The sequence below is a fragment of the Lissotriton vulgaris genome, chromosome 9, assembly GCF_964263255.1.
Source record: "Lissotriton vulgaris chromosome 9, aLisVul1.2, whole genome shotgun sequence".
Classification (NCBI taxonomy): Eukaryota; Metazoa; Chordata; class Amphibia; order Caudata; family Salamandridae; genus Lissotriton; species Lissotriton vulgaris.
The window spans coordinates 1114550423-1114566849 of NC_141697.1; the positions used below are offsets into that span (position 1 = coordinate 1114550423).

A 16427-nucleotide genomic window follows, 5' to 3' on the forward strand; every position below is an offset into this window, starting at 1 on the left:
GTGCCCTTAGGACGCAGGCCCCCGGGATCCCGGCCACCCCCTCGTGGCTCCTGACTGAAGCATTGGGCGCTGCAGACAGTGGTGTGAAGCACTTCCGGGGCATAGTGACGTCCCTTCCGGCTGGGGCCGGTAATTGGTGGGGGGGGGACTGGGGGCCTATTTAGGGCATGCTGCCCAGGCCCTCGTCCTCTCTTCCTTCCAGCGCCGGCCCCGAGTGCTGGGAACTCTGTGAATCTCCCACCCACCCATCCCTGGAGTTGCTTGGGAGGGTGTTGGAAGTTGAATTAAGAGTGGCGGTAAAGAGGCCACATAAATTGCCTTACTTTGTTAAGGGGAGTCCTCCTGCATACTCCCTAGGCCAGCACTGAGGGGGAAATACGGTAAGCTCACCCCAGGGAGAATGGAAACACCGGCTGGAGGCAAGGGCTCCAGTTTACAAACTAGGGCATGGGGCATCCGCCCCTGGTTATTCCCTACGAGCCTCGATGGGCAGCCTGGTGGTGGAGGGGTGAGCCCCTTCAGGTGGCGGACTAGGACCAGATGGGGAGGGTCTCACCTCTCAAGGACGCAGGTGGGTTGCGCCTTGCGTGGTTCTCAGTTGGTTGGAGGTCGCGAGCCAGAGTGCTGGAGCGGTAGAGAACATTCTTTGTCGATAAATTAAGTCCTGTCATGTCTGCTGATAGATTATGAAGATATGATCAACAGCAATAAAATATCGTTCAGTGATCAAAGTTGATAAATATATGTTGTATAAAATTTTAATATTATTGATGATATACTGTCATGTTTATATGTGTTTGTGTTTAATAAACATGGCCTCTTTTACCCACAGCGCTGGTCGTCAACTCTTGATTTATGGGTTCTGATGGGGGCGGGGCAACCTGGGGGGGTCCGTGTCCTAATGACCCAGAGGCAGCAGAGAACCCATCGCCCTTCCCAGAACAGCTTTGGCAACTTGGTGCCCCCACTTATCGGACATCGTGGCAGCTAGCCTAGCACCCAGGCCCAGGAGGGCACACGAAGGGGCGTCTGGGGCTTACTGCTATTTCCTGGGAGACAGTTGGTGGGAAAAATGGCACGACACTGAGTCTGTCATTTCTTATTTGAGGGCTGTGAGAGAGGAGGGGTGTTCAATAGCATCTGAAAGGCAGCATAGGTCTGCCATTTACTTCTTTGCAAAAACTAGGGAAAGAGGGGATCCCACTAGCAATTTGATAGTGCGGAAAGCATTGAGGGGGTGGCAGCGCCTACAGGGGAGGCAGCCCGACGTAAGGAGACCAATAGATATTCAGACATTGGCCGCATTGATGGATGCTTCACACCAAGTGCGTACTTCAGCTGGGGAAACACTTTTGTTCCAGACAGCTTTCTGTATAGCTTTCTATGGCCCTTTCAGAATAGGGGAATTGGAAGCAAAAAACAAGATGGATTGGCGGGAGCTCCAGTTGGTGCACATGCTGGTTCAGGGGGACACCCTATTGATATCTATACCCAGGCCCAAAACTGATCCAGAAGGCAGGGGTGAAGGAGTGGTATTGTGTAGGACTTAAGGGATCACTTGCTGCCCTGTTGCCAGGTTGGAGAAATTTCTGGCACAACGTCCAAGGGGCGCGGGGGGCCACTACTGGTGCACGCAGATGGGACTCCGCTCACTATCTTCCAGTTTAAGAGGATCATGGGCCTAACCAAGCAGAAAGCCGGTTTAGACCCAGGGATTTTTGGGGCTCACTCTTTCAGGATAGGGGCCACCACCGAAGCAGTGGCCAGGGTATTCTCCGGGAGTGAGGTACAAAGGAGTGGGAGATGGTTCTCAAATTGTTATAAACACTATGTGCGCCTACACATGCTTTAGAAGTGTTGAAATTAACCACTGACTGTTAGTTTTCTTTCATGGTTCTTGCAGTTTCTACATCCTGTGACGCAGGGGGTAAGCATGCATTGGTCCACCGTCCAACAAAGGCGGCAACATCCTGTCAGGCAGGAAGACAATGGTCAGCGGGTCATCATCAAGCAGCGCATGTTACAGACCAGGTGCATGCCTGGGACCGCAGGGAACAGGTGTGGATAATTGGCCACTCATATGTAAGGAGGTTAAAACTGTTTTTTGTTGCAGGTTCCTATGAGGCTAGTGCACGTCAGGCAGGTGCAAAAATCTCATTTCACGGGCAGGGTGGCCTGCAACTAAGCCAGTTCAGGCCCTGGTGGCACGCACCCTGGAAAAATGTGAGGGGCCTCCTGCGGTTTGGATTTTGCATTTAGGGGATAACGACCTAGTGCACCTGGGGCGGAGCGGCATCATTAAGGCACTGCTGACTGAGGTAGAGTGGTTGGCAAAGAGATGCCCGAGTCAATGATAGTGTATTCCAATATGATTCCTAGATTAGAGTGGAAAGGGGCTGAGTCTTTAGCTTAGAAACTAATGCTCAGTGATGGAAACAAAGGGGGCACGAAAAACGCCTGAAGCCATTACTCAGTTCTACCCCTTGTCTTTTGTTACAGACGGGCTGAGAGGCATTAGACGAGACACTGTTAAAAGCGTATTACCGGAAAAAATATTCACTGCTGTGAAATGTTGTTAGGCGTTCCCCACGGCTTGCTTACCTGTCCGTCGGTACTCCGGACATCCGTCGGACAGGTAAGCAAGCCGTGGGGAACGCCTAACAACATTTCACTGCTGTGAATATTTTAGTTTCTAAGCTAAAATTGGCATTTTGATATAAGAAATATCCAATCGTAACAAAACGCCTCACACGAACAACTGGTCGGTCCGGGTATGCTTAATTGCTAGAACTAAGCAACTGCTTTTAGGCGCTCTTGGTGCCCTTTTTTCCACGATTGAGCCTCACTTTCCTAGTTAAAGTTGGCGCTTAAACAAGAGAAGAAATCAACCATAAAAACACGCCCCACACGAACAACCGGCTGGTTTGTGTCTGTGACTATCCTAGGGTTTCTTACATTCTGCCCTACGATATCGCTTAAACGAACAAGGCAAAATATATATATTTTGAAAGCTCAGAATTGTTTGAATGTTTGTCACCATATCACAAGGGAGCACATGCTTAACATAAAAGACCGGATATATACATAACTCCATTGAATAATATTATGTAATGAATACAGCTTCCTAGTCCTTCCTTCATTTTTCTTTCTTCTTCTCTGAGCTGTAGCCAGGTGAGGTGGGGTGTTTATTCCCCACAATTTGGGTGAGTGGATATAACTATATCCGTTGTCCTTTATCCTAACATGATGATAAATGTAGGATTGTTTACTAAAAAGAAACCAATGACCAAAAAACCATTGGCAAACGTAATCTATCACGAAAAGTGCGTGTTTCATAGACTATTGCCAATAATTGTGTGTCTTTTTCTGTTTGTTCGTTCACTGTTATTGTGTGACCATATGGATCATCTGCAAAGGCGAATTCCAGGTGATATAAACTATTTTTACTTCACTTATTTACATTACGCAGTAGCATTGTATTAAGGTCCTGACCTACAATCCATCTCAGTAGTTATTTGTTTAACACTACTTTGCACTGTTTTTATCTTTGGGTGTGGATAGGATCCTATTACAATTGTTCTTTTCCACTTCCACAACCCAATCTTAACTATTCACTTTGCACACAGCACTGTTACTTTATCACAATTTCTTGCACTGCTAGTCAGGTTACCCCCTGATGCCACTCAATTTCGCCACTACACTTGAGTTTCCTTTTACCAGATTAGGCTACAGTCTACCTAATCCATAGTGGATGTTTACCACTTCCTTCGGGTGAAGGATCCCAAATGATGTAGGCCGGTACAGGATGGGAATCTGATGGGAAACATTATTTTTCACCACAAATTACTCTCTGTGGATTTCGTGATTGTACCCCTGTTCAGATAACACAGTTTTTCTAGATAGTTCTATTTCTTCTGACGCATTGTTATTTTATTAATTAGTTTGCAACACATTAGGGATGATAGCAATGAATGGTCAATAAATATTCCCTCTTGACCCCATTTGATTATATATGTTACTCTGTCTTCTCCTATCTACAGCGGCATGCGGTTGGGATTGCCTTCCTCCAGGAAACCCACATGACCCAAATAGAGCTCGACAAACTCCGCAGGCGCTGGAGGGGACAGATCTATGGCACGGCCTTTTCTGCGCATGAATGCAGCACCCTGGTATGGGTAAGAGCAGAAGTCCCCTTCATTTGCAAGGAAACAAAGGTGGATCTGGAAGGCAGGTACTCCCTAGTGCGGGGCGGCTGAATGGTCAGGAAGTCCTCTTAGGGTCCCTTTATGCCCCGAACACAGACCAACCCTCCTTTCTAGCACACTTGAACCAGGTCCTTCACCCATATGCTGGCCTACCCTGGCTACTTGGCGGGGACTTCAATATGGTGCTGGACGTGCATCTAGGTCGCTCTTTCCCTCCCCACCGAGCTGCAGCGGTGATGTCCAATGCGCAAGCGTTCCAGAGCTGGCTATCACACTGGGAGATACACGACCTATGGCGAGTGCAATATCCAACAGACAGGGTCCACTCCTATTACTCATCAGTCCACGACCTGCATGTACGGTTAGATAGGATGGTTGGCACCCAGTCCCTGCTCCCACTCCTTGCAAAATCAGAGTATCTGGGGAGAACCCATTCTGATCATAACCCCCTGTGGTTCGAGATTAGCCGGGAGGCGGACCGCTCACCTGTTCCCACGTGGAGGCTACAGCCTACCGCACTAGAGAATGCAGAGTTCCGCTCCTCGCTGGGCACGGCCATCCTTGCCTATTTTGAGGTCAACGAGGGGACTGCGAGTAGCGCCACGGTGGAGTGGGACGCACACAAAGTAGCTATCCGGGGGCACTGCATGGGGCCCCATGGAATATACGCAAAACACTTTCTGCTTCCCTGACGCATCTGGAGGCTGAGCTCTTACAGGATGAGCGGGAGAGCGAAGGGGTAGGCGAGCATTCGCGCAGTCTAGGGGACCTCCGCGCTAGGCAGGCGGTTCTTTTGGAGCAGCTGAGGTGCCATAACTATGCGGCGCACACTGCCAGAACGCCCGCTAGGGCGGATGGATTGGGCCGGCTATTAGCCTGGTTGGTACAGCGGGAAGGGCGTGGTGCTCCGATCGGAGCTTTTTGCACAGCAGAGGGGGAGATGGTGTACACGCAGCGCAAGATACATCGTGCCCTGACTGGTCATTATACGCAGCTCTACAAAGCTCGAGGTACTCGCCCCAGACACGTGCTGGAAGGGTTACTAGATTCTGTTCTATTGCCTGTGGCCTCTGAAGAACAGAGGGACGCGCTAAGTGCCCCTCTCACGCTGAAAGAAGTAGGAGATGCGATTCAGGCTATGGCATCTGGAAGAACTCCAGGGCCGGATGGCCTGCCCGCCGAATACTATAAAGCGAACAGGGACACCCTCACACCCTTACTTCTTAAGCTATAGAATATAGCAATAGACGAGGGCTCGTTACCTCCCTCCATACGGGAAGCATTCCTGGTTTCCTTGCCTAAGCCGGACAGAGACCCCACAGCCTTGGGCTCATATCGGCCGTTGGCGATGCTTATCGTGGACTATAAGGTCTTCGCAAAAATACTTACGAACGACTGGCACCGGTGGTCCCTCACTTAATACACTCTGATCAAAGCGGGTTTGTGCCAGCGAGATCCACGTCCTTGCACCTCAGGAGGTACTTCAGGGTGGTGGCCGTGGCAGCGCGGGAGTGGCCCAGGGCAGGGTGCATGATATTAGATCTAGAGAAGGCCTTTGATTGCCTGGAGTGGGGTTACCTGTCTGCTGTACTAGCGCGCTATGAGCTTGACATAGAATTCCTGCAGATGGTCGATCTCCTCTACAAAAATCTGGTGGTCCGTGTGTGGCTGGGCCCCTACATCTCAGAGGCGGTGGCGGTGGGCCGGGGCATCCAGCTGGGATGCCCTCTGTCCCCGCTACTGTTCGCGCTGGCTATCGAACCCCTGGCTGCGGCCATGAGGCAGACCCTTGGTGACAGAATTCCGTTGGGCGATGCAACCCATCAGGTATCGCTTTATGCAGATGACCTGTTGGTGTTTGTGAGGGATGGGGGATGCATACCGGAACAACTAGCCCAGCTGCTACGTAGGTTCACGGATGTCTCAGGACTCGGGTGAATGCAGGCAAATCCTGCCTTTATGCGTTCAACGAAGGAGTAGTGGATTTGGGGTACTGCCTCGAGGGCACGAGAGTCCAATGGAAATCTGACACCTTTAGGTACCTGGGCATCCAGATCTACCGCCAGCCAGCTGACCTATTTGACGGGAATTTGGGAAGGGCGGTTGCGGCACTCAGGTCTCAGATATGCTTTTGGTCCACACTCCCGCTGATGACCACGGGCAAAGTGGCCCTTGCTAAAATAGTCATGCTCCCCCGACTCCTGTACTATTTTGTTAATCTGCCTTTATTTATCCCGGCCTCTTTCTTCTCTATGCTCAATACGATGCTGCGGGACTTTATCTGGGGTGCGTCTCGGCACAGGCTGGAGCTGGTGAAACTATTCCTGCCAACTGATAGGGGGGACTGGCTGGCCCCTGCTTTGAGCATTACTACTTGGCCGCGCAGCTACAATGGGTCGCTCGCTGGTTGGCAGACAAGGGTAGAGACGATACAGCCACAGACATGCCGCCATACTCTCTAGAACGGGTAACTAAGCTCTTTCACCCACTGGCAGCGCCTGAGCGTCCCACTTCGCTACTGCTGGCAGTGGCATATAAGTGCTACCGAAGGGCCTTGTTCCTCACACGTAGGGTGATTCCATATGCGCCTGCCATACCTTTGGAGGGTTCCCCAGGTGGTGAGGGGGTACTCACATGCTCCATGCTAGCGGAGTGGAGGGAAGCTGACGTCCAGACGCTTGGCGATCTCTATAGAGATGGGGCACTCGTGGCATATGAGACGCTGGTCACTGAGGACAGACTCCCTCCTGGGGGGTTCTTGTTGCATCGCTCCTTGATAGCAAAGCTGATGGCCAGATGGGAAAACGTAGCAAAGGAGCCTGAACAGCATTTAACCATGCAGTACCTCCATGTCATGGGTAGAGGCAAACACCTGGTTTGCTGGTTTGCTGCGTCACTACGGACGCACACGGCGACTAGTTTAGCCCCTCTCAGAGGGAAATGGGAGCGAGACCTAGGAAGGCCGCTCTCTGACAAAGAGTGGGAGAGAGTCCTTAGAAGTCTGGTGCGCATTCCCAGGAACATGCCCTTTCGTCAGATACAACTTTACGTTGTTCATAGAGCCTATCTCACGCCTGAACTAATCAACAAGTATTTCCGACGCTCCGACGCGTCCTGCCCCAGGTGATGTGAGGTGGGTGAGGGACTCCTCCTTTCCCTGTGGAGATGCCCTGGCCTGGGCACTTAATGGAATGCAATCAGTGAGCTGCTCCGGAAATGCACTGGTCGCACTATACCCTTTGATTGGCCCGAGTACATTTTACACCATTTCAGGAGAAACCCCCAAAGATAAGGTGTCGTCCAGTTTCTTGGACCTGGGGCTAGTGGTGGCGAAGCGCCTCTTCACGAGGAGGTGGAAGGTGTGCGACTCACCTGGTGTGCGGGCGTGGACCTCTTCCCTTCAGGCATGGGTCCGGGCGGAGTGGACCGCCATACGAAGAGAGGAAACACTGGGGCTTCGAAAAGAATCTATAACGGAGCGCAGGGAGCACATGCTTAATACCTTACAGCTGTCGGACGGGGAGGGAGGCGCGAGCGGCGCAGAGGATCAGGTGGGCGCCCCCGTGGGTGGGAGCATATCGCAGGCTGTTCTTCTGCCACAAGAGTTTGCTATATACAATTACTGCTCCAATGGGGCATAAAGGTTAAAAGTGCAGGCGCAGTTGTGGCCGGGGTTGCGCGCATGCGCGGGGGGAAGGGGGGGGGGGGTAGGAAGAGGGTTAGCATGTGACTGTGGTTTTGCCTCTGTTGTTAAAGTTTTCTTTTCTTGTTGTATTATAAATATTTCTTCTGTATGTAAGTCCAAGTTGAGGGACCTACCCACAACCCTGCTAGTTGTACAGGGTCCAGCGCGCGGACTTTCATGGACAATTCCGGAGTCTTTGCCTGATCAGGAACCCCATGATCTAGCCAGCTTTGGGCGAATACCCTCTGGTTCAGTGGTTGCACAACTTAGTCATTGTGGTCTCAACATGCAATGTTACTACGTTTGTGAATATTTGATTGACGTGCCAGATAGCTGTGCTGATGCGGATGATGTTCCTATGGTAATATGTAACCCTAAAATGCCAATAAACAGATTTGACAACAAAAAAAAAGACTGGTCAGCCAATCCTTTCCTTTTCAGTGTTCTTCTTTTATAGTTCCTTTATTTCTTTGTTTCGCCTCTTTATTTTATTGCTCTTTCAGTGGATACCCCGGCTTTCTAGGCAGCCCTAACAGATTGCTTGCTTGCTGCTCATTTGACCAGCAGTGTGCTGCATCCCATGTGGCCACTTCTCTAAACAAGGAGTCCACTATAGAATGCTGTTGTACATAGAGTATCATTGTTTTACCATTCTAAAATTCTGAAAAAACATTGGTTCTAGATGTTGGTCGCCTTACTGGAACTTTAAAACAATGATAAACTATTCACTATGGATGGATGACGGACACCTCCTGCTATACTTTGATTTCTTATTGCAAACATATGCCCTTCATGGTTAGAAGGAAGTGTGTTTTCTTTTGCAAACTTGTATTCTTTTAATTTATCTTGTCGAGTTTGTGTGTGTTTTTTCAGTTGTGTCAGGGGTGAATACAAGAATGAGTCAGTGTATGGGGAAAGAAGGCATGACTGCAAAGATGAGTAACTGAGTACATTTATGATGACTTATAGAGGGCCTAAACCCAGCAATACACAAAAGGCCTTTTCATTTGTAAGCCAGACCTCTTGGCATCGCCATTGCATGTTTTTTAAATTCACAACTCGGCATTGGCCTGTATCCAAAAATAGAGTTTTTACAATTTGCAGACCCAGGATACAAAGTTATAAAGTATTGTGGCCAAGATCACAACATGTGATTATTCTTATTGCTATGAAAAATATTATTTAGTAACATCAAATGATTTCCTGTCCATCTTTCTAAGGTGTTTGATTTGTGAATCATATTCTATAACCTCTTCTGCCCATTAGCATACATTATCGTGTGTTCTATAGATTTGCTTGCGTTGACAACTCTTAACAGTAATAAACATATAAGTATGCCAAATGTATGAAATGTAATGGCGTACGATTAGAGTAAAAAAAATGGACGGCATTCAAATGACTTTTAACAATACTAACAACTATTTATTTCCTTCCGTCGGTAGAACGGTTTTCAGTCATCATGCAAATAAACATGTGCCTTATTTATTTAGCTACTGACTGCTTCTGTTTCTGCTACTAATCCAAGCACTTGGAAGTCAATTATACTGGGGTTGGACAACACTGGGAGCTCACTGCAGCGTGCCTTATGCCAAACACCATTGCTTCCTGATTACCCACATTCAGCTCCTCATATGCATAAGAAAAAAGGAGGCATTTTCAGGAGGATTACCCTAATAGCATTAAGAGATTATTTTTTTTATTTCATTGGAAGAAAATTCACTTAAACGAGATTACTTATGACTTGACTGATTTCCTATTATATTAGAATGTTTAGGTGGCTTACGCGCCCATTAGGGTATAACTTTGGAAAGGGCATTATTTTATACATTAATGATTTCGAATAATGGAGAGGTGCGATGTTTGCGCCGGGTCGCCCTGGGAAAGTTAAGTAGATATTCTGGTCGGCAGAGATAACACTCCATGTCCCACTCGCCGCCCCCTCGTGTCCCCATTAGTTGCTAATTACTTGCAAACAAATAAACAATTAAGCCCCCTCGCCCCTCGGTGGGAGAGTCCTCATTCAGATGCTAAAACTTTCTAATGGGGGCTGTAATTAATGACGTTGTAAACCCAGCCCCTGCTTCTTGTCAACATGGCTATAAGGCGGGCCTGCAGGAAGGCCTTGGTGTGTGTGTGTCTGCTGTCAGGCCCAGCAGGTGCGGCGGAGCGGGAGCATGGCCCTGTGCGCAGCTTACGGCGGCTTCTCGTCCTCGCTTCAGAACGGCCTCGGGTGCCGAGCAGCCGGAAGCCCGCCCGGCCCGGCAGGCTTTGCGGTGCATGGCGGCTTCCGTCCCGCGCTGCAGAAGAGCATAGAAGGTCCCAAGCCACCCGGCTGCACCTTCACCATAGAGAGGATTCTAGGACTTGACAAGGAGCCTGCGGCTGTCCTCAAGCCTCATCGGCCCTGGCTGGATCCTGGCAGCAGCCCTGGTATGTCAGTTCATGCTCTCATGCATTGTGGTCTATCTTCTGTACAGACGTCGAGCCTGGCCCTATCAGCACCTGTGTCGAGATCTGCACTTTTCAACTAACTGCTCTCTGCCTTCAGACTCGTGTTGATAGCAGAAAGCGAGCCAGTCAGAATAACATACTGGCTGTCAAATCTTGACTTAAGTAAAAGAAGTAATGTAAATTCAAAATCTGCTGCTGTTTAAATATGCAATTTTAAACTTTGCTTTTTATTCCCGGGGTGTTGCCGGTATGTGAATAATCATGAGTTAATTGTGTGTGAGTAATGTTGAGGTTTCGCTATTAATGGGCCACATACAGTGTGTTTTTTTTAAATTGTATTATTATTTATCCAGAGGGCCTGGAATTACATTGTGATTACACAATGTTTACCCAGCCAACATGGGTAGTCTTTTTCTAGTTGAGCGTTGAAATTGTGGCCGTGAGTTGTGTGCTAGAGTGCAGGTCCTATTATCAGATGTTCCTTTTCCCAATCACTTCCGGTGTCACCCTTAGCATCTGACCTGGTTCAGGGCAATACTGGAAGCATAGAAACAACGTGCAGCGTGTATTGTGTATGTGTGCCAGAACTTGAGATAAGAAAGCTCAACAGTGGGCATTGCACAAGGCCTTCATGTTTTCTAGTATATGATAACAGATTGTGTAATGCTCACTGAGGTGCTGGGAAACATGGCTTCTATTCTATTTGCACCAGGAGGCGATACAAACTGGTATATGGCCAATATTAAAGACCGCGTGTAGGGCATAAGTGCGTTTTGTCTGACGATGTGCCTATAATTAAGATAACACCCTTCCCATTTCATCTAATGCACTAGGGGGCGATTGGCTCCAAAGCAGTGAAACTTGAAATTGATTACAAGAATTGCCTGTTGGGCTGTTTTATTGATTTGTTATCGTGTTACCTAGAGCCATACTCTTGTGTATTCGATTTGTGTGTTATTATCGTTATCTTGTCTGACTTCTCGGGAGTATTCGAGTCCCCTTCCTCCTCTGTATTGTTGGTCTGTTACTTACATTGGGTGTCTTATTCTGTTCCCTCAGTGGCATTGGGCAGTCCCTACACCCGCCTTCTCGAGATGTCCTGTGAAAGCCCCCTGCAGGGCGGGGGTCGCACGGAGCCCAAGGAAAGGAGTGCGGGCGACGAGATGCAGAGCCCAGCCCCAGAGAGGGGGTCTTGCCGCAGGGATCTCAGCTGGTACCGAGGCCGGAGGCCGCGGACAGCCTTCAGCAGAAGCCAGGTGGGTGACGCCGGTGTCCGCCAGGAGCAAGGGGTGGCAGTGAGTGGGGTGATGTCTGACTAGTAGTATTTATTACAGTAAACTGGACGTGCATATTGTACAGCATAACGCGCGTAAATGGTATACCCACAAATGGATTCCATAAGAATGATGGTCTGAATAGCGCCCACCACGAACTGTATCGCCGCTAGGCGCTACCGAATTTTGACTGTCGAATCACATGGAGACCACGTGCTGTGGTCAGATGGGGAACAAAAAGGAGTCCCCTAGCATTAAATCTGAAATGTAGCTGCTTGATCATGACTTCGGCCCACTAGACTCCAAAGCCGGTGACATGTAAGAGTCCATGTAACTGTAGTTCAAAATCTGGACATCTTTTAAAAACATCCTATACCATTTACAATGTGCAGTGTTTACAAATGTTTATAACTTGGTGGGAACAGATGCCTCGCGCTGCACTCTCTATCTTTTGGGTCACTGAAGCCTTTCACCTCTGCGCCATTCTTCAATAATTCGAAATTACATTATGCGGCAGAATTGAAGGTAACACATTGATTCCTCTTCTGCAGATTGAAACTCTGGAGAACATTTTCAGACTGAACTCGTATCCCGGCATTGACATCCGAGAGGAGCTGGCCGAAAAGCTAGATTTGGACGAGGACCGAATCCAGGTAAAACCATCCTCTCTCTCTCCGCAGCGTTATGCAGTGGTTGTTGTGATGGTGCAGGTCACTGGCGCGCGCTCTGCTTTCCCACACCCGCGCTCGAGGCTGGCAATGTCTTTACGTTGTACTGTAGTTAGTAGCGAAGGCCGCGGTTATAACGACGCTATTGTACAATAGCGTAGGATACCTTATCGCTATATTTGTCTTCAGGCTCCGTGCGTGGTGTTGAAAGAGACCGTGCTGCCCCCACATTTTGTACTCACGTGGTAGTTTAACTTAAAGGATCACAAGAGGGGTCCTGCGGGTCTCCTTAGCAATGTGGAATTACTGGAGAAATCGGCGAATTATCAATTTTCATATACAAATTCCAATATAAAGGGAATGCGTATTAATGGAATTTGTATATGAAAATTGATATATGTGAAAGTTTTTTCCATGTAATAACAAAAATATATTTGTTATAAAAAATAGACACATTTAAGAATATAAAGCTAGTTGTATGTGGTATTCACAATTGTTTTAAATATATAGGTATTTAGAGTTCATTTGTCCTTCTCATTAATCAGCACCCGCTGCTCTCCTTTTCCAAATCAGCAGTCAGTTCGTTTGTTTGCTGTCCCGTCCCTGATGCTTAAGTGTATTTATTGTATACATGTGCGCCACGTCAATAGCATTAAAAGTGGCCAAACAGAACGTTATTTTGAAATGTTTTACTAATTAGCCCGCAATCACCCATTTATCATTGCAGTATAAAGGGCGATTTCAATGTAGTTGTTTATAGTGCAGCCTAGCGGCGATAAGCGGTGACTCCCTCGAATACTGCGCGTTACACTGACTTTTCAGAGGACGGCCACTCTGCAAATGTCCTCTATGATTTTACGACACTGCACTGGATGAACACCATGAGACCACATTTAAACCTATTTCACGCAATCAGGGGTGCTACCACACAGCGCAACGTGGGCGCCGTACGCCAAGTTAAAGGGAACTTGTGTACATTCATACGGTGAGATAAGGCGCGCACACGCCTCTTGTCTTAAGTCGTGAGGCGTTTAATGAAGTGCTGATTCTAGCACATCCCAAAATCTCTAAGGGTCAGATTTACACATCTTTTGCGCTGGAAAGCGCTGCGTTGCTTTACCCTGCGCCAGAGGGGTGTTAAATGGGTAGCACATGGGTGTTTTCATTTTACCACCCAGGTATTTTAATGCAAAATCCTATCTACTAACAATAGTAGACAGAGATTTGCATTAAAAAATGCCACTTTGAAGCAGGCATTAAAAGGAGAAATAATTTTCTTTTTCTTTTCTGAATTTGCATGATTACTGCCTGTTCATTACACATACAAAGTAGGAAAGATTTTACAGCATGTCTAGGCATAGTAAACCTACGCAGACACCTTTGCACTATGGTACAAAGGTGTGTGCGAAGCGGTCGGCAGCCAGATTGTCAGCGCAAGGTAGAGGGGGGAGAGTGCCACATCTCTGTAGATATGGTGCTTTACTTTTCTCTCCCTGTCATGCAACACAGCAACTTTGGGTGCTGCACTGCATTTGCGTGATACATGATACGTGATTACATGATAGTAACTCTGGCCCTCAGATGCCCCGGTTTCATCTTTGGTTCTCCTGTGATAGTTCTGTGCAGTGGAGGCCAGGGACATACTCCCAGTGGCAGCTGGTAGGGAAAGGTGGCAGGGGGACGGGGGCTTTTGAAAAAAAAGAAGGCTTACCTTGTCTTCGCCGGTCACTGGCCGCAGCCTCTTCTCTTTTCGTGCTGTTTCCTGGCAACTCCCAGACTCTCCTAAGCCAATCAGGACACTGCTGTCATCATGACAAGCAGCGTCATGATTGGTCTGAGTGCTGTGGTTTGGTGCTTAGACGGGGACTGGGAGACTGTGCTTGTTCTCCACCCAGGCTGAACAATACAGCAGGTGGAGAAAAAGCGAAGTGCGCATGATGGTTTGGCCGGCCCAAGATGGCCGGCCAAACCGTCATGCGTGCTTGGTGCAGCAGCAACCACTCTTCTTCTCTCTCCCTGTGACAAGCCCTGCCCCGCCCCAACCTGGCTTGCTCCTTCCAGAAGAAGACAATGATAACGCAATGTTATTAACAATGCGTTATTATCATTTTCTTTTCCCTTTTACACTTAGTGGGGCGACGCTCCTCTGCCTTAGCGGAGGAGTGTCCCTGCATGCTCCACTTCTATTGTTCTACATGAGTGTTAGAGAACTGAACTGCATTCCCTGCTCTAACATGGGATGAGAACATATAGCTAAGAATTTACAACAACGTCCCTTGAAGACACATATCTCATTTCTGCTCCCAGGGTGATCTGAGTTTGGAGGTGAAGCCTGCTTAGAGAACCAGACCCCATCGCCATGTTCACATGGCTCCTTTGGGTGAACGCATACCCACCTCCAGCACTGTTATGTAGAGGTCCACTCCATGTATGTGAAAGCATTCGCTGCAGTCTCCATGTGCTTGCAACCCTCCTTCCCCGCCCACAAAGTACATATTTGTGGGTGGTATTTTCTGTTCTGTGAAACCTGTATATGCAGCAAGATGGGCAGAATCATGATCAGTTTCATTAAACTTTTTTTGCTTCTTTTTAGATTTGGTTCCAAAACCGGCGTGCAAAGCTTAAACGGTCCCACCGCGAGTCTCAGTTCCTAATGGCGAAAAACACATTTTCCACAGAACTGCAGGAGTAGACCGCAGCAGACAGCTGCCATCCCACATAATATGGAATACACCCTCCCATGATGCTCATCTAAGAATCTGACTTCTGAATTGATGCAATAGTTTTGAAAGATTGTTGCGTTTCATTAAAGCCGCTGTAAAAATGTAAATACTTTATCTATGTTACATGGAAATGCACTTTTGTACAAAGCATATTTTTTTCTATATATTTTGTTATAGGTTTGCAGAGAAATTGCTATTTTTAATGAAGCAAGACTTATGCATTTGCTGTTTAGAGAATCCCAAATGTACACTTGAAATGTGTAGTAAAACCAAACACGAAGAGTTTCTTGGGAAAGCTTCTTAATGTGATGTCCATCCCTAACGTGCATTGTCTGAATAAAAACACGTTTATATGGCAGCCTGGATATTTTTTCAATCTCCACAATGATTATTTTTATCTAAAGAGCATCAGGGGGTACAGGTAGACTATTGTAACATTTGTTTTCGTTTGACAAAACATTTACTATGACAAAAGAGAGACTCTGCCCGTAAGGTTAATTGGGTAGACAGTATATATCTCAGAAGAAACATAAGTGTTCTGTACAGGCTCAGACATAACAGCCATTCCACCGGTAGCACAGCATTTCCATGTGCTTTGCACAAATAACCCACATACAGTGCAACAGTACAATGCCATAATTGTGGCAGGAATGCACGTTACACATTTCATACAAATACTTCCACAAGTGAAAAAATCAGTTGCATTTGCACCAGCTTGTTTATACATAAGAGGCTATTCCGCGTGGTTTGCTGAAAGGCTCTCCCCCAAATCCTAGTGGATACAGAGAAGGGTAAACATATATAATGTAAATGACCATTCGAGACGCCAGAACGAGCTCTGAACTATATCTGACACTATACTTGTAGCTTGCCACTTCAAAAATAAACCAGTGGTTACCATCTGTGGATAATGTATCTAATTTTTTTGAACAAATTTGGTGTGGTGGTCAGCTGTGCTCACTTTCCACCAATGTGGTTTCTCACAGCATTTACTTCAAGTGGTCTTTCTACAGGACTCCCAGCATAGAACTTCCTGCAAAATATAGTGGAAATTGCTAGTCCGGTATAAACACTACCAACTCCTTTTGCCACCATACAAGCAGGGCACCCCACAACAGGTCGGAGGAAGGCCCAAGGGGTTACGTAACACTAGAAAATAAACATTTAAGCCAGTATTACACAAAAGTGGTTAGCCTGAGACCTATTTATTCTTGTGTTTGAGAATAACAAATTCTCAGGCCATATTTATTATACATCAAGAAAGAAAAAATGTGCTCAATGTTTTCCTTCATATTTATAGAACATGCCCACAACCTTGTTACAGATTTAATTTGACAGCAATCTAGATACTGAATACCCTAATCAAGATTTCCTTGGAGTCATCGTTGACAACCTAGCTGGCCTGTCTAGCATCAGTTGAA

The 16427-nt window shown here is 47.4% G+C and overlaps 1 protein-coding gene across 1 annotated transcript; it reads left to right on the forward strand.

The window, feature by feature from the left end:
* Positions 1–10020: 10020 nt before the first annotated feature.
* HESX1 (HESX homeobox 1) lies at positions 10021–15363 on the forward strand. Its single transcript, XM_086936853.1, has 4 exons — positions 10021–10320; positions 11401–11597; positions 12167–12268; positions 14877–15363. The coding sequence occupies exons 1-4, from the start codon at positions 10065–10067 to the stop codon at positions 14973–14975; spliced, it is 654 nt and encodes a 217-aa protein (XP_086792979.1). The 5' UTR covers positions 10021–10064; the 3' UTR covers positions 14976–15363.
* The last annotated feature ends 1064 nt before the right edge of the window (positions 15364–16427 follow it).